This window comes from Sparus aurata, chromosome 9, assembly GCF_900880675.1.
Source record: "Sparus aurata chromosome 9, fSpaAur1.1, whole genome shotgun sequence".
NCBI classification, from domain to species: Eukaryota; Metazoa; Chordata; class Actinopteri; order Spariformes; family Sparidae; genus Sparus; species Sparus aurata.
This window is the reverse complement of record NC_044195.1, coordinates 21,612,806-21,638,861: the sequence shown is the minus strand read 5'-3', so window position 1 is coordinate 21,638,861 and position 26,056 is coordinate 21,612,806. Positions and strand designations below refer to the sequence as shown.

The 26,056-nt window shown below is 41.1% G+C and overlaps 1 protein-coding gene across 4 annotated transcripts in view; it reads left to right on the top strand.

The window, feature by feature from the left end:
• The window catches only part of LOC115588076 (protein FAM126B), a 48,152-nt gene that overhangs the window by 1,165 nt on the left and 20,931 nt on the right, over positions 1 to 26,056 (top strand). For all 4 annotated transcript variants that reach the window (XM_030428383.1, XM_030428384.1, XM_030428385.1 and 1 more), the window contains exons 2-4: positions 18,249 to 18,332; positions 23,369 to 23,447; positions 25,101 to 25,202. In XM_030428383.1, coding sequence (XP_030284243.1) covers positions 23,397 to 23,447; positions 25,101 to 25,202 — 153 coding nt within the window. In that variant the 5' untranslated portion in view covers positions 18,249 to 18,332; positions 23,369 to 23,396. The remainder of the gene's footprint in view (positions 1 to 18,248; positions 18,333 to 23,368; positions 23,448 to 25,100; positions 25,203 to 26,056) is intronic.

Genomic DNA, 26,056 nt, shown 5'->3' with positions numbered 1-26,056 from the left:
AATATTCATAACCATTTTGTAGTCATTTATAATCACTTGAAACTAAGAACTGTCGTGTTTTTGTTACCTTAGAATGAGCCATCTATAGCTACACAGGGAACGGGTCCGCCATGTTACACCAGGTAGACCCTCTCCAGAGTTGGCCCAAGCGCACCCGCCTCACATCCTTCAAGCGGTCTGCAGTGACTTATGCGACCGCAGCCAGCTAAAGAGCCCCCGTCTCTCACTCAAACAATGCTGTGTTGCGATTGCGAAACTCATATTTGTGCAGGAAACAGAAAGGCATTTGGTGTGTTCATCTATCACTACGTTAGTAGCTTCTTAATGAATCTCTGTGGTTTGTCCCTGCGTTGTTTTACTGTGAGATATCTGATTTAGTTTAGTTTTTCATCGTGTCCACTTTCAGCTGTTTTACGGGACATGTTAAGGGTGCAATATGCAACTATCTCGCTGCCGTTAGCTAGTTAGCTTAGTTAGCAGTGCAGCTAGCGATTCTATTAGGTGACTGGAGTCTGGAGCTTTTAACTTTTTGAACAAAAAATCCTACTCATTGCCCCTTTAAAAGACTGATGGTGAAAACCCAACATTTCCTGATTTTGCTGCTTCACCATAAAATCTTTTTAATAACTAACCAAAACGCTAGGAAATTAAGCATGTTTAACACTGAATAAGCAGATAATTTTTCGCCAATAATCTTCGATAATACTGTGGGGAGGAAAAGTAGCCGCTCCTTTGACCACTATTCAAGACAAGCACATTAGTTTGAAACACACTTTCAAGTGGTTAGCTGTGTTGTAAAGGACATGTAAATTCTTGCCACGCGGAGCTGATGTGCTGAGCCAGCACGTGTATGGAAAAGCCCCACGTGTTTCTGCTGTAGCCGAGAATGAACAAAACAAATACTGGCACTAGAGAAGGCATTTGGTGCTAAATCCTGCACAATGGACCTTTACATCCTCATAACACACACATGGGTCAGTCATGTTGCTTATGAGCAAATAACTGAGGTGTAATTTCACATTTTCTTCAGTAAACAAAGGAGAAAGTGCACAGTGTATAGCCAGTTTAAGAGTATCAGACCAAGGACCTGATGTCGCCTTAACCTTTCATCCAGTAACATTTCCAGTAACATTACTTGAACTATTTGCCTGAATAAAGGTCCTACTGCTGCCGAGTTTAGCGCTCAAATCTACCGACAGCATCGCTGCTTCATTCCTCTCTGCTCTGCAAAGCCAGTTTATGTGTGCCAAGTTGCTTCCTAGTTGATCTTTTGACATTTTAGACACTGATATCTGTAAATTACATGAATGCTCCTTTGAGTGATATTGGTCATGATAACTAAACCATCCCTCAAATGATGCCGTCATGAGCAAAGATGTAGAGCTGAAGATCCAGATAATTCCATGCCATCTGCTGCTCATCCTCAAATCATCATCCTCCCCTCGCCTCTCTCCTTCCTCGCTCTATCGCTGCCACTGTGTGTTTTGGGACTGGGCTATCATAAGAGCTGCGGCCTATTTTAGACAGAAACTCCATTTACCCACTTAATCTGTGTCTCCCGGAGTTGAGTTTCTTCTGTTGCTCAGTGTAACAAATGGCATCTTGTCCAGCCCCTGCTGTTTATGAGCAGCAGGCCGTAAAATGGATCAGATCTTGTTGTGGAGTTGGTGAATTCACTTATCGAACACTATACTTCAGTTACGGGGCACTCGCGTGCCTCAGATGCGAGCTTATTGAGATGGCTCCTAACCAAAACAAATCTAACCATGACTGTATTGAGCCCCAGAGTGTGTTGCCACCCTCCCACCTATAGTGATGCACACGCCTAGGGGATCAAAGCTGTAATTAGTCTGCCATGGATTAGCAGTGGGGACTATTTTCCACTGTACTTGCTCACATAAAGCCAGAGTGATCTCACAGCCAACCAGTCAGCCCCCCTTCCCTTCCTCTTCTTCCAGTTTGGAAATCAAGCTTTTCGTAAAGGCATTATATTTCTTTCCTGTTTGTTGCCATTTGCTTGTGGTGTGTGTATATAAATCATCACGAGCGCAGCCATAATTATCAGCCCTGAGAATCAGCTGGATATGTGGTTGTCATGCAGAGAGAGCTGTGACAGTGCTGCTGACTCACTGCACTGCCAGGTATGAGGTCTGTCTGTGTGTTGGCTGTCTCCATGATGTACAGTACGAACCCCCCACCCTGTCCTCCCCCCGCACTCGGAGCCTTGTCTCTCCGTCAGCCAAACACGAGTTCACACTGTTCCTCTGAGAGCTCTGAAGAGGTGGAGCAGCATAATGTGTGTACTCCCCTGTTTTGTAAATGAATCGGTGCTTTCAAAACTGATTGCAACATGGGTTGAGAATCACAGGGTGTATTGCCCAAGCTAATGACTTTAATATCATACTGGCAATCCTTGATATTGCAATGCACGTCAGGAGATTTCAACACGACATTTGGGTTGAGGGCCTCAGATAACAGTGCTTTCATAACCAGCTAATATGTAGAAGATTTTCTAAATCAGTCTATCAGTCTATAAAAAAGGGGGGACGGGGGAGAAGGCTGTTACAGTTCCCGCACTCTGACGTGAATCAGAAAATGTGTTTATGTATAATTTATCTCAACTGACTAATAAAAGCATCAACTCCTTACATTTGAGAAGCCAAAACCACTGAGTTTTGAGTGTTTTTGTTTGAAAAAGGATCAATTCACCTGTTATGAAATGGTTTTATTAATAAGCAGATAATTTGATAAATCACTGCGGTTGTAGTTATGTTGTTGAACTTATAGGATTTAGTAGCTGCACTATGATTCACCTTTACAGAGAGTGTGCAACACATTTTAGCTTTAGCCATTTAAAACATGTAAACAACAACTCATGTAATATCGTATTATAACTCAAGCCCAAATTAGCAGATTTAGGAGAAACATTCTGTCAAACCTGTAACTCGCTTTTGTTTATATGGTTTGGCCTTTGTTACCATGTGACAGAGGATCACATGTGCTTGCTGTGTAAGATTTTCAAACAATCTCAGATTATGTTTGGAAAGCGGCCCATGGTGCTAAATTCTGCTGCCATCGTCGGAGCGCTGGTTTGCTGGACATGTATGAATCTTTTGTTTTGGTTAGATTAACTGTAAAATCCCTGAGCCGCAGGCAGCTGGTTCACATGGGAGTGCTGAAAGCTTTGACATTGCTCTGCTGTACAGTATGACTGGTTGATTTCAGTGTGGCACAGACTCTCACCTCCTTCAGTTAATTTCAGTGAGTGCTTCTGTTTCCAACCCTCCATTATTAGCTAGTTTTAGTTAACCTCTAATGCACAATTCTATGTTGGACTTACTGAATTTAGAAAAAAGATGGGTATTTATAATTTTTTTTTAAATGCTTAAATTTATATTGTATGGCAATCTACTGAAGTGATCATATCATGATGTAGGGAAAATACCATTCCAAATTTGCCTTCTGGGATTTGAGGGCAAATTTGGAATCGAGAGTAGTAGTCATTTCGCTCCATAATGCAGAAAGACTAAGGCATGACTATCTTTTAGGACTTGATGTGCAAGACAGTAGAGGCGGGATGATAAAAGAACAGTCCCAGTATATTTCAATAGTAAGTTTCAAAAGCAGGACAGCAAAACACTGTGTGCTATTTCTGCGATCCTGCTGTTTTTGTTTCTTGACAAGACATTAGCTTCCTTACAGGGACAGACTGAATGAAGTAAAATTAGGCATGGGACGATGTGAAGATTTTATGTCATATTTATCATGGCCAAAATAAATTCGATTTAAAAAACTCTTAAAATGGCACTTACAAAATACTGGAATCACTTTGCCTCACAATTTGTTAAGACACAAATACTTTATTGCATCACATAGAATCGACAAACATCTTGTGGCAAAATTGATTAAGAAATAAATTCAAATCAATGGTCTATCAAGCTTGACAGCTTTTTCAAGTCACTTGTGAGTATATCAACTATTTCATCACGGTTACAAAGAGCTGTCGTGACGGTCAGCTGTGATGAAATAGCACACATGGATCATCAACATTATTTTTTTTACTAAAGGTAACATTTTTGTCTGTGTTGCAATAACTGTATTTTCATACAGTAGACATTTTGCACATGCAAAAACCAAACCAAATGTTTTGCTTAATAAAATAAATGTGATATATTAACCAGACCTATTTCCGACCAGCAGTACCAAAGCCAGAAGTATTCAATACACCATTATAGAAAAGCACCACATCCTCACATAAGAAGCTGGAACCTGTGAATGTTTGACACATTTGACTGACGATTGACCAACCCTGCTGCTCTGTAGTAGTAGCCCAGAGGTCTACATGGTGAGGATAGTTTAATATCACAGTGGGAGCATATTCTATTGAAGGACTTTGATGAAGAAGTAGATTGAGATCTTGTGGAAGCCTTTTGATGTAAGACAGACATATTTTTGAAAACCTTTATAATTCAGAAATAACCACATAAAAATATGTTGAAAAGGTCTAATACCTATACATATAATTCACAAAACAAGTTCCTGCTGTAGTGAGTGGTTTGACCAGATAGGCTCATATCCACACAAAGTCCACTGTTGTACAAAAGGGCATTATATATCCTGCTGTTGACATGAGACTGAACTGCACCTGAACTATAGTACTGTTGTACTGGGTGTCAGACTGTATGTGTGTTTGGAGGGAAAACACTGTATCATTAGTATGGCAGTATAGACGGTCTGTTTGAGCTAAGATAATAGGTCGTCATCCTCTTAGAGCCACTGTTCTCTGCTGGACTTTACCTGCCCGTTTATCCGCTCTCTGCTCAGCTTGCTGGTCACGACTCAGCGCCTGTCTGAAGTTGAACTGCCGCCAAAGCCCGGTTGATTCCAGGAGCCTTTGAATTATTGCCAGTTATTTGTTGCTGCGATATGATGGAAAGGGCTTGGAAGGAAAGTGGGGGCTTTTGCCGAAGCAAGCTGTGAGTGATGTTTACTGGAGTGAAAGGCACCTGTTAACAAACGTGTCCCCTTATATTTAGTGAGACCAAGTTACTAAGCATTCTTTGGATCTACGGGGATGAAGGATTTCAAATATTATCCAATGGAACAGATCAGATATAGACAAATACTCAGTCAAAATCCTAAAAGGAATGGTTTGCATTGTGTAATTACATTTCTGAGGTGTCTTTGTCCTAAAAACATTTGGAAGGACTGTTTCATTGGCGAGCGAGGGCCAGGGCTCGACATCTAATGCTTTTTAAGTTGGCTTGAGTTGTGAACAGATATCTGTTATTGTCCAGCTTCTATAGTTCTTTATGTCCGCTGCAGTGGGATACATGGAGCCAAAATGTATCCCACATTTTTGTTGTTTTTCATTCTGTAGGAAACAATTTGATTTAACAACTATTATGGGTCTCTGGGGTGTGAGGAAGTTGAGAGGCTAAGCTCTCTCTGGCTTGATTTTCTCAGTATTCAGCAGTTTTGCAGGCCCGCCAGCATCTGAGATGGAAGCATAGTAATGTGCCCGCTCTCCTCTGTTTTCTCCCCTTGTTGATCCTTTGGTCATGCAGGCTGTGGTCTCAGGCCAGTGGGCTGTGTAGTGCTCTTGGCATGTCACGAAGGCTCAAGGTGGCCTATTGTTTGAAGACTGCTTAGCAGCTTACATGGCAGAGCCGCGTTTTCCTCCATTTCTCTGGAGTAAAGTTAAACACTTTGGCTGCTCCCACACACCATGCACACAATATCGGCAGCCGTGCTAAATACTGTGGAATTAGCGGTCATGTGTCTGTAGTCTGAACTGGCAGTGAACTTGTGACTGCTCAGGCTTTCATAAAAAAACAACCCCTCCACCTCAGGGCTCTTGTTTTACACTGTTATGGTTTTAGGCAATATAAAACTACAGCCCTGCTTGTGAAGTTTGGTGCGTGTTGGTAAACCTCTGTGTAATTCTTTGAAGATGTAGCTTGTGGTGCATCATAATCAATGTTATGCCGTTTTTCTACTATCAATTTTGGCCGTGCTGAGTCAAACCGTGCCGTGCTGATTTGCTTTTCCATTGCCAGTTTTATTGGGCAGAGTTGAGCCACTGCTCCGGAGTACGGCCAAGCTGCGGCCGGTCCGCCTCCAAGCGGGCTGCGGTGATGACTCACGACTGTGACCAACCGGTAACAAGTCAAACCGAGTAGAGCCAAGCGGCAAATTTTTACTGTCAGTCACAGATGCTCTGTGGGGAAAAAGGAAGAGAGAGATAAACTCTGGTATTACCCCCCTCATTTAAATGCACTGATCATGATGCAACTTCTTCTATTTGTTGTAGGCTTCACTTGGTTGTTGCATTGTCATTTGGTGCTTGTTTGATTGGCTACAAAATAAAGAACGAGCTTCCTCCACACGCGGCTCATCAAAATTCTCAATGCATCTTGCTTAAATCCTGAGTCATTAAAGCCTCATTATTTAATATAAAAAATTCACTGTGTTGATGTTTTATTTAAAGCTGCACTATGTAGTCTTGGGGAAGACATTTAAATTAAAAAAAATCTTGTCATGACTGAATAAACTGGATAAAGAAACTGACCTTCTGTCTGACAACACAATTTCATACTGCTTGGCTGTGTTTGTATGTGGTGGACCCCGCCACTTTCTCTAGCTTCAAACAGTGTTCTGGGGACCTTACTTTCCACTGAGAACAGTTGTTTACTTCGTCATGGGAAAAAAAAACGCCCAACACTACCAATCATGTGACTATAACTTGTTACCAATTAGCTTGTTTACTGCAGGTGTTTTTTGAGCATTCACCAGTATTCCCAGTCTTTTGTTGCTCCTGTCGCAAAATGTTTTAAGTGTGTTGCTGGCATCAAATGTAGAATAAACACATATATACAAAAAATAATGAAGTTGATGAGGTAAATAATTAAATATATTGTCTTTGTGATGTTTTTCACTTGAGTATAGGTCAAAAAGGAATAGCTAATTATCACATTTTGCTCTAGAGCGTCTCAACTTTCTTGACATTGGGGTTGTTGACAAGCGCTTGTTACGATACTTTTCTGAAAATTATAGGGTATGGTATACAACAACCCTTTGTTAGTCATTCTGGATAAGATCACAAACTCAATGCCATTGGTTTGGTTGTAGTTAAGATTTTCCTCATTGATCCTAGTGCTAATATGTAAGTTTAATGTAGAGCACTGTGGAGGGCCTCAGTACAGCCCGTGTGTGCGTGTTTGTTGTGAATGTGGTGAATATTTGCATCGAAAGCATTTGTATGCCTCAGTTTGAGGAGCAGAGAGGAAGGAGGCAGGATGCTGTTGGCGTTCACCTGTGCTGTTGTGTGTTGTGGCTCACCCTTTCTAATTGGTGTGTGTGTGTGTGTGTGTGTGTGTGTGTGTGTGTGTGTGTGTGTGTGTGTGTGTACTTAGTTGCAACATGGGCCCATCCCAACACGTCTGGCCCTGCAGCTGCAGCAGAGCTAATTTTAGCCCAGGATGTGCGTACGCCTCAGTTCCCCTTGCCTGGCCTATGAGAAATGAGGATGAGGGAGAAAGAGTAGACGATCTTTCACTCTGTCTTTTTCTCCTCTGTTCTGTGCACATATCTCTCTTTCTGTATTTTACTATCATTGCCCGTAGTATGTGTTTTTAATACCCTTTTTTTGTGTCTATGGCCACAAGTCCCAGGGCTGCACTATTGATCCGCACAGGAACATATTGACTGTAGTCACTGTTGCCCGCCTGTTTGTGACCTTTACTCGCCAAAAGTCCTTGTGTATGTCATTTGGAGTCTTGCTGACGCTGTGCACCTGTTTGCTTTCCTATCTTCATTACTATATATGGCCATCATCTTTTACAGAAAACCAGGCAATCTGGGTAATTTTCCAGCACTGTATTTGCTATTTATAAACTCTGGTTCTATTCCTGTGCAGACAGCCCACTCCACTGGTAAGTAGCTGGTTCTTGTTACGGTTGAGAGAGGCACGGTGATTGAGATTACAGCTGACTGGTTCACTGTGGTCAGGTATTAGAGTTAATCCCTCTACCTAGGGAAAGTGTCTGGATAAAGAGCGTGTGTCCGTGTGTGTGTCTGTGGTATGTTTCATAAAGAATGGCAACCTGCAAACTGAAACACACTAAAGAGGATGAGTAAAATGCCCCAGTGTCTGTACTGAATCAAATGTGTTAAATAAATACTTTTGGCAGAGAGGAAACAAAATTTCATGCATATGTGCTTTGAACCTGAACCTGCCCCAGATTCTTGTAAACGTAATCAGTCTGAACTTGTATTTTTATCAGAACAGTCTAATTGCACAAATGTATTACAATTTAAAAACTAATAATATTTGCATGTACTTGCTGCACAGTTAAAAGCAAAATAATCAAAATTGCAATGTGGCTAAGTACAATATCCTAATTGCAAGAAGCTTCCATTTTTTGTAAAAGGTAAAATGTGACAGAGATGCACTGACCTACAAATCTTGTTCTCCAGATGTAAGACAATATGTTGGCTTAGTACAGACCCCAACAAACGTTGCATCATCATGGTTTTAAGGTTTTTCAGTGAAAATGAAACCTGTACTACAAAAATAATCATTCCCAATAATCACGAATAATATTGCAATTGCAAATTTCTTTTAAAATAATCACAATTTGAAATTTTGAACATATGAGGAAGTCCTGAGAACTGCATCACAGTATTAGAACTGCAAAAGCAGAGTTAAAGTTGTGTAGGGCTGCATCTATTTATCGATTAATCTGCTGATTATGCAGTCGACATCACAAATTGCTTCTTTGGTCCAGCAGTCAAGAACCAAAGAACTCTTCATTTACTGTCATAAATTACAAGGAAAAGCTGCAAATCCACACATTTGGCTTCAGCAAATATCTGACTTTTTGTATGAGAAATCACTGAAACAGTCAATCAAAAGAAAATGGTTGGCATTTATTTTTCTTTAAATCAACTAATTAACTGATTGTTGGATCTTTATCAGCGTGGGACTCAAATCACAATACTGAAACGGCAGGAAAGACATTTTAAGTAATGGAATGCATTCACCCTGCTTAAGTACCTGAGAGCAGGACACTGTATCCCTCCTGCTGTTTATTTGACCCTGTGACCTTCCTGTTGAAGGGTCAAAGGCAAAGAATATTTCCCAACAGGGATGAATTAATGGTCACGCCATCATTGTTAGATATTTGGTTTGTCATGTCACATGACACATTGTGTCACAGTGAGCAAACTTGAGGGAAGAAGGACGGCGTCAGAACAGGCACAGAGCTTGCTCAAGTTCAATAATTCATGGCTGACTGAGCTAGGCTGACCTTGAAAAATCCCCACAGTGTTTGACTGTTGAAACCTGGCACTGCTCATTTCGAACAGAGAAGAGGAGTTGAGACAGACAGACACAAACCAAAATAAGCAGTGTATTTGCAGTCTCTCTTTGGTAAGGTGTTTTTTGTTTTCTTTTATTTGTTGTTGCAGGTTGAGAGATCCACCTTTCTTACACAAAGAGCATTCATTTTGGAATTGTATCTCTCTATTTCACATGTGCTCTTTATCTTAATTTGATTATATTTAGTATCTTTAACATGTTTGGTTTAACATGTGAGAGAGAAACATGCTGCTCTACTGTGACTTGCTATGGTAAGGCATACACTTTTTTTTGAACTTACTGGGTAACTTCAGACTTTTTTGAACTTACTCAGATGACATATGTTACAATTACAAACTCATCGCCTTTGCAGCACCAGTAGCAGAGTTGGAGGGCAGAATAGCTAGCGTCCCATTTAACTTGTAAAATGACTGTGGACAGTTGACCGACAAGATGATGTTGTCGATAACCAACCTCTTTTCCCACATTAAGTTACAAATTCTCCTGTTAGCATTGGGTTTTAATCATAAATATAACCAAAAAGGTGCTTTTGCTTTTCTCTTTGATTATATTTATGATTAAAACCCAATGCTAACAGGAGAATTTGTAACTTAATGTGGGAAAAGAGGTTGGTTACCTCACTGAGAAGTTGGAGGTCACCTGTCCATGGCATATTTCAAACTAGCTCGCTGTCAACAATATGTTGTTTACCTCTGCAGAAGCATTTTGGATTAACTCACTGAGCACAATGCATTTCCTGCAACTAGCTTCTCCTACAATAAGTCAGCTAATGACCTATTCACCATTTAAATGATTTAAAATGAAGATGAAGCAGTAGCAAATGTTCAGTTTGCATCGGCAGTGACTTAAAGGTGCAATTGTTCGAATGTGTTACCTGTCTAATTCATACTCAGTAAGGGCAACATATTACTAGATTAACAGCTAATTGCTGCTTATTGTAGTTGCTAACTGTAGCTGTCATTAGCTAGTTAGCTCTGTTAACTGTGCAGCTAGTGAAAGACTGGGAGCACTAGTGTTTACACTGCTGGCAGAGGAGCTTTGAACCAGGATGGGCTAGCTTGTGAGCATGCTTACTTAAGTAGATATCTCTGCAGCACAATAAACGGACATTGAAATGTCAAAACTGTTATTCACTTATTCACACTCGGTTGATGATTTTAGCGAAGTTTTGAATGCTTTCAACTGAAATTCTTACATATTGCCCCTTTTAATACAGAGCTCTTCAGAAAGATAGATCAGAGCCAGGTATTACGGGTCCTGTCACAAGGTTATAAGTTTGGTGGGAAAATGTTGACACTATGGCAACCTTATTTCCAGTAAGTAAAGGGAAGCAACTTGCCTGCTGTTTTCTAAGAGCTTTTATTTTGAGAAAGTATAAAACTTTATCAGTCAATTTAAATAATTGTGTGTGTATATCAGTTATGATTAGAAGTTCTGTCGAGTTTTATTTAAACCTAAACAAAACATAAATGCAAAGCCTTTGAGCTGTAGTATTGATGAGATCAACTTTAGGTACGATCACACAACCATCTTTTATTTCAGCGTTAAGGACATTGCTTTACACATTATGCTGAGAAGTATTACACCCTGTCATCACACCCTTGACAAAGATGCTGCTGCAGCATTTGCATTTGTTTTAACAGTGCCACATCATACTTATTTGGCTTCCAAATGTTCCAACATAGATTATCCATCCATCCATCCATTTTCTTCCACTTATCCGGGGCCGGGTCACGGGGGCAGCTGTCTGAGCAGGGACGCCCAGACTTACCTCACCCTGGACACTTCCTCTAGCTCCTCCGGGAGGATCCCAAGGCGTTCCCAGGCCAGCCGAATGACATAGTCTCTCCAGCGTGTCCTGGGTCTTCCTGGGGGCATCTGATATAGATGCCCAACATAGATTAATGTCATGAAAACTCGCTTGCAGACTGGAAATGAGTCGACGCATGTGGGGAAAGACGTTAAGTTTCTGATGCACTCACAGTTTACTTTGTGGGGAAATGAAGTGAGTGTGCGTTTCCTTTTCATCACATAGCAGCACCAGCAACACTCATTGGAAAAACCCCTTGTAACATTATACCCATACAATTGTGTTGACGATTACAAGTTCAGCGATGATTAGTTTATCTGTGGTAACACAAGCAAGGCTACATTTCATATCTTTCGTCCTGGGCACAGCAGCAGCTATGTGTGGTTCTCTGTACTTTGCAGGGCTGTAACCGTGTTCTTGTTTACACTGGTCTAATGAGTCACTTAGTCATGGATACCCATATGATTCATCTGTCTGCAATGAATGATTTGTCTCGTTAAGTGCTAGAGGGAGCCTTCCTTTTAGTACTCCAGCTGCAAAGTGTATATGTTGGGTATGTGGTGTTACGTTGTGTATTATTGCTAATGTGTCACAATACTTGTTGAGCCTCAGCTAAAGGGGTATGCTCACACTGACAGAAAGGTAAACAAACAGTGTATATAGTACACAGACAGCAGCGTGGGCTGAGCATTAAAACTGTCATTCTTAGAACTAACTTGATTAGCATGCATGTAGTGTTTGTTTATAGAGGTGCACAGCATGTTGATTAGCATGCTGCAGCTGTTAGTCCTGTGTGTCCTGGCAGCTGGCAGAAGAGAGGATAGGACAGACTAATATGTTATGTTAGTGAGAGGCCCTGTTCAGATCTGGTGTTGCAGATGTTTGTGACCACACACTGTTTCAATTAACAGTTGAACTACTCACTGCAAAATCCCCAGACTCCCTTTAAAAAATTGCGTGATTTTAAGAGTTGTTCAGTCAGAAGAAACTCGACAAACTTTGTGAGATAGCTAAAGCAAATTCAAAATTATTCATGCCTTCTTGTAAGTCCAGCATTAAATCCAATGCATTAAGACGTATCTTTCCTTGTAAAAGGTGTCAGTTTGACGTCGAATCAGTATACCAGCCTGTCTGCTTCGGTGTTTTAAGGTTGTCTTACTTGCATTTAGCAGCTTTTTGAACACACTGTTTCCACTTTTTCACCGTTTACACTAAACTTATGATGGAAGACAATAGGGCTGCACAAAAAATCGTTAAAAAATCGCGATCTCGATTCACACATACACGTGATCTCATTTCTACACACAGCGATTCTGAAGCATTTTATATCTCGAGCCGAATCACAAACAAATGCTCCTATTTTCCTCCCGGATTTTTTGAAGCGCCCCCAAACGCAGCACGGCCGCTTCCTCCTCCCTCAACCTGTGGTAAAGCGTCTTTACAACACGTGATTCAGTGGCGGAAGCCCACCTGCAGTTGAGTGTTTGGAAGGAATGTGAGAAGCCGTTTTTAGACACGGCAGCAAGCCGCCAATCTGCCCGTCCTATTGACGGCTAGGTCCGCGGTTTTAGACAGAGGGCGGCAAATTGGAGGTCTGTTTTGGTCCGCCGATTTGCTGCCTCGGACGGTACACTTATTTCCGCCTCGACTGCTAGCTTGTTGTTGTAGCGACAAGCTAGGAACGGTCGCTACTTTCAAATTAAAAGCCCCCCGCTAAGAACCCAGTTCTAAACTCCAATGGGGTGCAATGTAAAGCTCTTATTTTGAAGACAAATTTGTTGTCAGCTGTTCACTGCCCAACTTCGGGTTTCACGTCACGTCACATGTTTACGTCTAACTCGGAGGCAGCTTTTGGAAAAGGAAGAATATTATGCCTCCGTTTTAGAAAGCCGATCACAGCAGCTGTCACATATCACCTAGCCAAAGCTACGGCCCCAATAAACACTGTACAACATGAGGTATTAGAGGATGCCCTCTCATCTTGGAGACTAATTTTTTTTTTACTTTTGTAAAAATCATTTATCATCCAATGATTGAACTAACAAAACAAAAAAAACTTTGCTTTTTCATACTACAATGGGTTTTTTTTTTTTGTTCAAGTTCATCAGTGCAATAAACATTTTGTGAAAAAAATCGTGCCAGAGAATCGTGATCTCAATCGTGATCTCAATTCTAAGCAAAAAAAGTGATTCACATTTTTTCCAGAATCGTGCAGCCCTAGAAGACAACATTGATGGTACATTGACGATTATTGATGGTGAACATGTCGGAGTAAACTAATAAAGCAACTTCTCGGTTGCCTGAGGAGAAAGTGCTCAGACTCTTTTAAAACAATACTTAATTTTGTGAGCTGTCGAATTAGGAGAATCTTTATAACACTGTCAAATTATGTGTACAACAAATTTGTCAACTGTAATTTGGCAAGTGTTATACATCACGATTTCTTTCTTGGTGTCCGTTTGTCCCAGTGATATATGTGTCTATTTGTTTGTATTTTTAGAGAGGGGAAGTGAGATCCGATCACAATCTGTCACTTGCGACACACGGTGTGAACTTAAGGACTTAGCTGTCCACTTGTGATCGAAACATTCAGGACGGATGTTGATACCAGGTCTGAATTCCCTCAGAGTGGAATCATGGCACGCACGCACGCACGCTCGCACACACACACACACACACACACACACACACACACACACACACACACACACACACACACACACTTGTCACAGTCTTCCAAATGTAAATCTTATTATGTTGTTTTGGATATGACGGGGGTATGAAAGGGCTTTTATTTACCAGCTAATAAATACTGTACTTGTTAGGTCATGAGACTGCTGAGGTTCCAGGCTCCAACATGTAAATAATCTCAGTCAAGAGTGTGAATGGTGAGCAGTTACTTCCCCTCCCTCATAAGCGCTCAATATCTGCCCGACCGGGCTGCACAATGGCCGCTTTCTCAGTTATATATTAATCAGAGGCAGTGTGAAGGTTCCACTGTTTTAGCCTGTATGCAACATTTCCTCTGTAATTCAGATATCGTATTTGTTCCTCGTCCAACAATATTGGGCTTGGCTGTTGTGTTATAAATGATTGTAGCACCAATATTGATTATATTTGATTATAGAGCTACTTCTATGGACTAAAGTCTTGTGCTTGTTTGTAAGGGGGATTTTGATTTGTTTTGATATGTAGTTTAAAATACTCAATTTCATATAGCCGTGTTGATTATATTATTAGTGTGAAGGAAAGTAGAGGAAATGCAGAGAAACCACTAACTACTATTAACTGTAGCTGCTGTTAGCTAGTTAGCTTGGTTAGCTGTGGAGCTAGTGGTCTGGGCTTGGAGCTCAGAGCACCAGGGGAGTTTTGGTGTTTACAGCGCTAGCACCTTTTATTTGGTGCAGTCATTAGTTGATATTTCACTTTATAGCTTGGCTTGGACTCTTAGGCTTGTTCCCCTTCCCCTGTCCTTTGCTCAATCAAGAGTGTAAATGGGACAAAAAATACAAAGATACTGTAATATTTTATGTAAAGACAAATGTTTTTTTTAAGTTGCACTCTACAAATACACTCAGCTGCCAGTTTATTAGGTCTACCTAGCTCAAACTAATGCAATCTTATAGGGCAGACCTGCAGTAGGTCTTGTATTCATAATGGTTTATGTTGAGGTGTTGATGCTAAAAACTTCATTGTTTTGACGATAAGGGATTACTATGAGCTTTAATATTTATGACATTTTTCATTACGGATAATACTGCATGTTAAACGCTCTGTCTTGAAATTAGATACACAACACACTTGTTGGCTTTGTTTCAACCTTGTGCACTGTTAAGCAGTGTGTTTAGCAATGTCATTGTGATGTGGGGTTTGAAGTGCCGTAAACAGGATGGGTTGGCACTCTCCTGTTCTCTCATGGGTCCCACCACAGGACAATGAGCAGGTCCTGCATAGAGGAAGAGTGGCCCTTGAAGGAAAGTTTGCTTATTGTCATTCGCCAGGGCTCATCAGGTTTGTGACATATTTAGCTAACAGTGACGCCTGGCTGGAGGTCGCATTTGTAAGTAGATGTGCAAACACTGGAATGAGATGGTGTAGTGTGGGGTGTTACACTGTAGTGTCAAATACGGTCCCAAACGATTATGCTTTGATGTAACCAGGAGGGAGGGCCAAAGATGTCATTTCTGCTTTACAAAGCCTGAGTTTGAGCATTTTGCATTGAGACTGTGGCTTTTGAGCTTCAATTGTATGAAGGAGAAAACTCTTCCCGTATCTGAAGCTTTAAGGAAAAAGAATGTCTTGGCTAAGGCTGAAATTGTTACTGTACAATTTGAGGCACCAGCGATTCAGACAGTTCAAATGATATTGGTATCTTTCAGCTGCCTGGTATTCTCTGATATGTCCTCAGAGAGACTTTATGGATGTAGGTACCTCCTGTTTCTCCGTTCATTTGAATGGTAAAGTCCACACCAACAGAAGCTCGTCTCTCATGCAAAAAAACCCAACTGCTCCTGAAACGTCTCATCAGTAGTCCTGCCTTTAATTTTGTGACTTTGAAGTCACACTAATTTGCCATGTCACATGTTTGCGTAATATACCTTGCAGCTACTTTGGGATGTAAGAGTTGATTCAGCACAGCTGCAATGTTCCTGTTTGCAGTGCTGGCTTAGGCATGTGCAAGCTGGCCAATCAGGGCAGACTGAGTGTTCAGGAAGTGGGGCCTAAGGCCCCCCACACACCGCCCAGACGTCCAACTGCCTTATCCGACCACTCTCCGACCACTCCGTTGCCTCTTGTCTGACCTGTTAAGGCAGAAAAGTTGAATTGAACACACCGCTTCGACGTGCTGCCTACTCCACAGTAGCGTGTACGTTCTGCGCTTGCGCGAGATGCAATAAGCGGGTGGCGCTTGTGTTGGGAGTTGTAAACGAGAACCTTATGCACGCAACTCTCTTTACTTTCGATCAAAACGAAACTTAACTATTTCCGATAAAAACAGCTGCATACTAAACATGCAGCGAGGCATTACCAGACGAACAAGAATTAATTCGTCCTGAACGGACAGAACAACTAGTCTGTGCCAGTACTGCAAAACATGAAAACGGGGAATGACGGAACGGAGTGCACAGAAAAACAAAGCGCACACAGTATTCCGTCCCTCCCACACATCGCGCTGATTCGCTAGCACAACGCCAATCAGAACGGCTATTCAGCTGGCACACAACCAATCAGAGAATCCAATGGCTCAGACCTCCGACGGCCCTCCTCCTCAGACTTCGCATGCTCAGTCGGATCCGACAACGTCCGCGCGGCTCCGAAAGCTTCCGACGCAGCTGAACACACCAAACATATTTGCTCCCGACCTCGTCCGAGCCTCTCCAAACGCTTCAGACGTCCAACGGTTGGGCCGGTGTGTTCCTGCCTTAAAAGAGACGGAGGCTAAAACACAGCATTTCAGATGGAGGGGGAATACAGATGCATCTTTATGAGCATTAAAGTATGTAGCAACCCAGGATATAAATATGAACCTGGATATGTCTCCTTTTTAAATTCACAAATTTTGGTTTCTTAAACCTGTCTGAGTAAACTGTCTTGCTAGGCCAATCACTGAAGGATCTCTGAAACATCTCCGATGCTGTTGGATTTACATCAGGTACTAGTCAGTTGTGTGGCTTTAAGCGCACGTGTCATTTTTGAATAGTTTCTTTACTTTGGATGCTTGGCAGATGCAGGCAAGTTGCGCACACAGGATCGCCGATACTGCCTGCCTTTAATTCGATGATCAAAATTGAAAACTCATTATGATTGATTTTCGATTTAAGATAAAAATCTTGACACCCCTTATATAAACGGTATAGCATGAGCCCAATGCTAGCTTTTGCTGTTTGACCAAAAGTAATGATGACATATAAAAGGAGGGAGACAAATGAGTCAAATTAGGGTGATCACTTTTTTGGGGTACTTGTGATTGTCCTGTCAAAACTGTATTTATAACTCAGATTTCGTTTGTGTTGTATTATTCATTCTTTGCTCCCTCCCTTTGCTGTGTTCACATAACTTGCAGCCACTGTTACCCTGAGCTTTGATGAGTCATACAGAATGAGTACACTTTATCTGTTGGGAGGAAAATGAATACCTACTTTACGACTTTCAATAGATAGAGAGGCTGTACACATCATCCTAGACAGATTGGACTTGGTAATTTTCTTGACTCTTAGCTATCGCTAATGTAAGAGTCCTTCAGATAAACACAAGGCTGGATTGGAAATGCTTGACATCAGATGAAGTGCTCAGCGATGTGGCACCATCTGTTCCTCAGGGACATGCAGCAGTGCAGAGCAAACTCTCTCCAGTGTCTTCCTGTGTGTCACCGAGGCCTTAATTCATTCTGCCAAAATACAGTAGATACTATGGGCGTGGATCCTTAAGATGCATTTTTAGCGGGCGAGGACAACAAGTTGGCCAGCTGACTGTTGCTATGCAACAATATCAAACTTGACTCCTTGTGCCTTGCCTCAAAATAACCTTCTAAACACAGTGTAAATGCATAGTTTTGATTGTGAAACAAAATGCATACAGTACTGTAAGGCTTCTCTGCCTGTAATGTTTACTGTAATGTTCTTTTAAGTTCAAACTCTGTTGTTCAAAGTCTCCATGTTGTGAGATGCTTTGTGCATTGTCTTGACTGATTATTAAGTATTTGTGTGACTATTATGTATGTTCCGTTTTTATCAAATTGAGATTCAAAGATTCAAAACAATTCTTTAAAGCACTGTTTAAAGTGTATTTCTGATTCCTTTTTCCAAGTCACTGATCTTTTTAATCCAGTCTGAAAAGAAACATCTTTTAAATGTGTTTTTTCTTTTTGCAACTTACTAAATGTGTGCATCTAGTGCTTATTTTAATTATTAATACATTTCTAAAGATTTTTTTGTATTAGAAGACAGAAATCATATTACTAAAGGAGATGTCATTAAATATCTTATTTTGTCCCACCTACAATTGTTCCTATGATAATCTGAGTGATGGATCTCTTGTTTCTCCTTGTTGTTGCAGGTGACCTCAGTGATTGACAAATGTGTGACACTGTGGAGAAACATTTGCCTCTCCTAGTGGAGATCTGAGTTCTGGGACACTGAGGTAAGAACAGGAAACTTAACATCCCTCTCAGCTAAATTCATGCCTCATATTTTAAAAATGTATTGATGCTCATGATCACCTCAATCTACTATCTCTTTGATTAATTTTCTGCCTTGATGCTACAAAAATCAGTTGGTCATTTGCTTACATATAGAGGATAACAGGGACAACACATTAAACTGTATTTTCATGTTTCTGATTTTTTTTTTTTGATGTCGGAGTGTATCACGTCATCAGTTACCTGCCACTTAAAGCAGCCTTCTGTTTTACAAACCTCATGAGAACAACAAGATCAAAGTCGTCTTTACTTAAATGGACAGTTCTCGTCTGTGAATGTTTGCCATTGCCTGAGAGTCACTTGACTACAGTTCCCATGGTAACTGATGAGCCTGCCCTGCCGATGGAGAACTGCACTTCAGTGAATCTTTGACAGTTTGACAAGCCGGAGTAAATGAATGAGTCAGCCTTTCATGAAGAGCTGAACAAGCGGACTAAATGGGGCCTTTCAATTCACACAGTCAGATTTAAGGAGCGTGCTCGCACAAAAGAAATTTCACTCGTTCAGATCGTCATCTGCTCTGAGCGTTGAACATGATCTCTGTCTCCGCCAGCCCCGCAGCAAATCGGATATCTCACTCCTCTAAAGCCTGTTTTGTAACATTTTTAGGCTTATCTGCAGCAGTCAGAGAGCCACCCATCGTTTTATTTTGGATTTGTTTAAGACGGTTACCCCTGAGTGCGAAATACTACAGTCCCTTTAACCTTTTATAGGGTAGTTCAAGGAAAAATTGTGCCTCTGAATGAAGTGGATGTGTTGCTTTTACAGTCACTATTATTTGATTTTAGGAGAAAGGAGTAAGACTCCAGCAAGCTTTCAGTTGTAAGTTGAAACGTCAAGCCTGTTTACTAGGGTGAAAATATAGATTTTGTATTGACAGTTAAGAATTTAAACTTGATCAATGCTTGAAATCAATAGTCAAAACAACCAGTTTTGCCTCTTTAAAACAATGCTCATGTTAAAGCAGTGGAGGTACAAACATCATTTGCATTTAACCACATTGCAGGAGATTTATCTCTTTAGTACATGTGAAGACATGTTGAATAGTTTAAATTCTAGCATTTAAGTGTAATTTGCATCATTAATTACCAGCCTCTTTTCCAGAAAAAGTAAGGGTTTACGTTGTCTTCCACAGAAAAACTATGCAAAACATAGAGAATGAGTAATGTAAATCCAAAGAGGCGTTAGAGCTTGTGCAAATTTTCTGGCCTGTAATGATTTGGGTGTACCAAATGGGATTAAACAGGGGTGTGTCAACATTATGGTTTACTGTGGGGGTGAGCATTAAGACTGTGCACAGTTCCACACTGTTTGGGACTTAGAAAAACATGTGAACATCTTAGAAGCAGGGGTTGCTAAATCTGGCTAAATCTATGCACGCATTTTCCAATTTTTTCCCTTCAAAGCTTTTTACACTTCAATCTTAACATTTGTATTACGTTGCAACTCTTTAGCTCCCTGAACTGTCCGTGTAATCCCTGAGTTTATTCTGTTCTGTTAAATTGCACGTGTCAGAAAGTTAAGCAGGGACACTGACCCAGATACAGCTGCAATGAGTTTATTTACAACACGCCTCTGTCACATGTCACATGCTGTGGGAGCACAGTTTTGCGCAAAGGGCAGGGAGAGGAGTGAACTGGTCAGATCTTAAATGTAATCACTTCTTAGATATAGCACAAAGGCATGTAAAATCCGATGACATGGATCATTGTAATTACTTGTTTTTAAACTGTCTATAATAAGACAAACTGTGTTATAGGAGTGTAACGTTAGACCAACGGACTGGTGGGCATTACCCACAACAGTTTGCAGTTTACCCACTGAGTGACGTCACAGGAGGCAATTTATCAGATCACATACAGCTTCCTCTGGAGCCACAAAAGGCTTTACACTTTCTTTTTTCATATATACAGTAGCACTCCCCACCACCTGTAAACACATTTTAAGGTGTAAATTTGGTAGAGCTAGCCTATTTAAATGTTAAACATTAAATGGTAGTAATAAGTGTAACTAGTGAGGGTAGCAAAGCTTAATTAACTTGTCGACTAATCGTGCACATCCCGAATAACAATATGTGTTACCATAATTAACCTGCATGACATACTGGTTTATCAGTGTATATATGTGATCTGTATCAAAAATTAAGCATCACCGTCACATCCTCAGTAATAATTCAAATCTGAGGTTATCATCTTGAAGCATGCAGATTACATTACAGAATCGGTGTGTTGGCTGCAGAAGAACACCTCACAATCAGTCAGCAGAGGCTGTTGCCTGAAATGTTAAATGGGATCATCCCACTTTGAAATGAGAATATATTGAGTTAGTCCTAATCCCTAATCCCATCAACTAGAAACCACAACAACTTTTTTCTAAACGCCTTTGCTTCTTAGGGCTGTTGCAGCTGAACACAGGTGACAGAAGCAAGAAACCAAACACACTCTTACAGGGTTTTTACCATGACCTTGAAAAGAAAAGGTCATTGAAAATGACACAAACGTAGAGTATTTCCTCATGCAAAAAATTCCAACAAGGGGCATGTTGAGGATGCATGTAAACTGTCGGCTCGAATTGTCAGAATGGCTCCAGTGTGACTCGGTCGGCACATTTGGGTTTTGTTATGGAGGGGATTGTGTGGGATTCATCGGAAAGGATTTATTATAGGGATCGACTGATATACTTTTTTTTTGTGCTGATAGAGATGATGATTATTAGTAATTAAGGAGACTTATAACTGGTATAGCCTACATTTGCAGTAAACATGTATGACTTGGTGTCAAAATTAAAAATGACAATTTGGATCTGTATTATTTTGCCAGTTGTGTGTAGCTGCCTTGTCTGGCGCGCTGTGTCTCTCACCTACAGTCTGCATCCAAACTGTCACTGGAATCTGAATGTTCTCATTTGGCAGCTCTGGCGGGTCGTCCATTAATCGCACAGTTGGCAGTCGATCCCCAGCTCCTCCCGTCCATGTGTCCATGTGTCCAAGTGTCCTTGAGCAAGTGTGTGTGTGTGAGTGAATGAGAGACGGAATCATAAACGTAATGCAGCTTTTTCTGTTAAGGCAGAAAAGTGCTATATATAGGCAGTCAACTGACTTTACACACTTGTGTCTCCTTCATGGCACGCCGTTTTATGGGATAATTAATATTTTCCATGGTGTGAAGGAGAAATGGCTTTTTATTTTTGGTTTGCTGAAGTTAATTTTAGCTGCTGGATACAAAGAACAAGAGCAGCGTGCCTAAAGCCTGCAATCAGATTATGTTTGAAGGAACTCAAGACTAACTGTCCTTTGTTATCTCATCTCTCATCTCCCTTGATGTATTATGAATCAAATGTGTAACATTCAGGAAATTCAGATCTCTAGCTTTCTGTCATTGGAAAGTAAGTAAAAATCTTTGAGCAGTCATTTTTTTATCTGAAGTCAGATTTTTATTGGGTTTTTGCTTGAAGGCCTGCGTCATCGCTTGTTAGATGACACAGATCTAACTGCCCTGTGAGGTTTTGTGTTCGTTTTATTCGGTTTCATAAGAATGCACTAAAACAGACTTGGGCTTCAGCCATGTAACATTTGAATTGTCAAGGGAAAGCCCATATGGCCGCCCGCTGCAGTTCAAATCCATGTCATCCCTTATCCAAGGTGACAAGTAAGGTCACTGAGGTGGCTCCTTATGTAAGAGTGTGGCCAGCATCATAACTTCCACACTTGGAGTCATTCAGGGACCATGCTTGCATTTTAAAACCATAGTTTATTAGAAATGGAATGTGTTGGGTACCCTAGTATTTCACCTGGTAGAGTCTCCTCAGTCCTCAGCAGCGGTTGTGGTTTGATTCCTCCCTGGTCCTCTCTTTCTCCCTGCTTTCCTGTTGGACTCTTTAGCTGTCCTATCAGGTAGAGGCTAAATGTCTAAATAAGTGGCCTTAGAAAAATTAATGGTTTGTATTTATGTTAACTGGCAAGGTAATCCATCTCAGTGAACATTACATTTCCTTTATTTTCTTCTTAATTGCATTCTTTTAAGTGGTTGGCATTCAGCTTATTGGTGCATTAAGGTCCTTCCTTTATTTGTAAAATGGCTGCCTATACAAGCCCAAAGGAACCGCACCTGGCTCTGAAATCAATAGGACATGGCGGCCAAACCGTTTCATTATTACACTACGTGACGCACACACTGACCAAAAAAGGCTCACGACATGTAGATAAGCACACAAGCATAGACTGACTCTTCTGTCCGTACTACACATACTACATTTAAGGTTATTGTAAGTGATGATAATACTTGCGTAATACTGTATCCATTTGATTTGCTTATATTTGGAAAAACTTACAGAGCCACCAGCTCAATTATTTTATCCCATTGAAGTGAAGGGAAGACTAAATCGGGAGGTAACCACCTCTGCCAGAGAAAAGCTGTGGCGTCTTGCCATTCGGCAGCCATCTCCTGGCAACGCCCCCTGGCAGGTATTTTTCAGACTAACAAGACCAGGCCACTTTCCCAATGAATGGGGTGAGAGCCAGAACTTCACTTTCAATGTTCAACTGGACATAAAAACTGGACGTATAGAATTGCCAGTTGAATCTGATTAAAAAAACAATAATGATAATAATAAAAAAATAAATGATGAAAATGGTCTGTGTCTTTGCCCCAAAATAAGGTTTAACAAACCCGAGCAGCTTTCATATCCTCTTCTCCATATAGATCCATCCCATCCATGTTTCATCGCCAAAAATGTCTTAAAAATTCTCTTTATCTTTTTATTTTTGGGAAAATGCTTGACAGTCAAATGAAGCACATGTTCTTGGCATGGCTCAAATGTGAAAAGACACTGGTGTCACCCTTCATCATGTCACTGCAAGTTGTTCACTTCCTCTAACATTTTGTTTCTCCTTCTTTCTCACAATCCCCTCTCCCTTTCTCTCACTCTATCTCCATATTTCCCCTCTTCCCTCTGTCCTCTATGTTTCCCTGTCCACCAGGCAGCCGAGGGGGGGGTCTCTGAAGAAGATGCTGGGTTCAGAGCGCGGTGTTGTCGAAGAATGGCTCTCAGAATTCAAGGTGAAGGCATTTCACTCCTCTCCGCCCCTCCATCATGACTCACATTTATGAAATGTTCTCCTGGAGGTCATCTTGGCAGGATTTCTTCCAGAGAGAACCACACACTGTGGGTGTATCACTTGTGATGAAAGAGAGCGTGGAGCGTACAAGTTATCGCATGTCAGTTCTCCAACATTTCACTCCTTTTTAAGTTCTAATGAATTCAGTGAACGCCAACAGGATAGTTATAACTCAGGGTCCGCTAACTTTGTCCAGTTCAAACTGAACTCACAGAACAGATACTTTTGATTTCATCTGTCTCATTTAGTTTCCACACTCTGTGAACTGTCTTAATAATGCCATATATTCCCTCAAGTTCTAAAAGCCGATGAAAGGGTTACAAAGATAGTCAGTGTGGTTTTCCTGCTGTTGACTCATTAGTCGATTTTAATATAGATTCAAGGTAAGCTGCACTCAAGCTTAGTTCTACTTTTATCTCCCCTTTATTACCAGCAGCTTGCTAATATTAGCATTAGCTGTCTACTGACATTTATACGAGTAAGATAACATCTTTTAGAAGTAAAGGGGGTTTTGTCTGAAGACATGTGAAACCTACGTTGTGTTAAATAAAGAATGCTGAACAACATATTTGCTAAAGCAGTTAGTATATCACATGTGCTTGTTGTTTCCTCTCAAAGTATAAGGGTGCTTTTATTAATAGGCTTATTACAAATATCGACAATTACTCTAGCTTCCATGACAACACACAGGTCACTGATGAAGCTGAGCCTGCTCAGTCTGACATGTGCTGCTTCAGTATTTTAAAAAAAAAATCAGTTTGACATCTAGGGAGTGCAAAGGGAAGACAAGCCAAAAATAAGGAATTAGCGTGCAGACCAGTAAGATGGAGGGCACGAAGGAAAAGAGCACCAAATTGTGAAAGAGAGAAGAGAGGGAGTATGATGAATAAGGAGGGAAATGGATTGGTATGACTCACTGTGTGCGTGGTGTGGACCAGGCACATCGTGTTCTGTCCTCAAAAAATGACCACACTGAGGCCGTGCTGAGAGGATATCTCTGCCCTCTGTCATCTGAAGAAAACGCACTGTCTCGACCATTTGAAGAATTTCACCCCAGGTTATTTTCTTAGTCTGTCGGATACCATCACTCTCTGGTGTCTGGAGTAATTTATAGACTTATTGACTAATAATGACTTGACTTGAATTTTACCGACTCAAAAAATTTGGCGTTTTTTGTGACCCTGCCCCGGTTAGTAATGAGGCAAAATAATAATGATTAGAAAGTGTCGAAATCTGTGTTTGCTCCGTGTTGAGTAAACTATTGAGAGTAAAGAGAAAAACAAATCAGAATAGAGGATTAGAAATGAGCTAAAATACAATAAGACGAATCAAACGGTGGACCAAGAATTACGGTGAGCTGCTGCTTCAGTGTATGAATAAAAAGCTTAATTGAAACAAATCTCAAGTTGCAGCAAAAGCAACAAAATGATGAAGATGACAAATCAATTGCAGTTTGTACAAGTAAAATTAAACTCATCAAACTACACAAGGGAAAACACCAGGGGCATGGATTAATAAACAATATGCTGTGTCATGCCTAGTCTTGAAAATTGTGTGCAGTTTCTCAGCAAACCTTTCTTTCTCCTTGCTCCAGTCCTTACCAGAAACCCACATCCCCAGCTACGCCGGCAGCCTTCATCTGAAGAAGTCCCTGGTGCCAGCACTCTACAGAGTCATCCAAGACCCCAACAATGAGGTGAACTCAGAGGGCATACATGCACTGTTAGTCCCAAGTATGGCAATTTTTAGCTGGGGGAAATGTGTTGCTTGTGACTCATGCTGTAGTCTCAGTTGGTAGTGAGCAAGAAACCGACACACAGCTGTGTCTGCAAGCGACATGTGCACAGTAAAACACGAGCACACTGTACTCTGGGAGAATGTGATGGACGGTCACAGTGGCAGCACCTGCCAGACTACCTGTGAGATGGCACACAGTGTTCTTTATATAGACACACACACACACACACACACACACACACACACACACACACACACACACAGACTGGAACACCTGCTGCCCCCACTGCACAGTCAAAGATGCAAACACAGATACAGTATACACACAGACATGGTTTATTATTAACTGTGCTGCAACACACAAGCACCTCATTGTTCTTTAGTGCACAGGTGTTTCCTGTACGAGTGAGGTTAAAACCAGTATTTTCTCTTTAAAAGGCCTAATGACACAATTTTCGAGCAAAGGCCGGAGGCACTCAGTGAGACGGGACTTTAATTTCACTCCAATGATACAGTCGGTGCCTCCAATTCTCTTTTCCCCTTCACTCTTTCATGGTGGAACTTAGGTGTCAAGCGACCATGGATCTAAATTCCATTAGTGTTGTCAGTTTGGCTGCACAATCCCATTAATGATCAGACAAGCGATCCAGGAGAGAGAGTGTGAGTGTGTGAGTGTGTGTGTGTGTGTGTGTGTGTGTGTGTGTGTGTGTGTGTGTGTGTGTGTGTGTGTGTGTGTGTGTGTGTGTGTGTGTGTATGTGTGTGTGTGTGTGTGTGTTAGAGAGGCTACAAACTGTGCTCTACAGTTTGGGTGT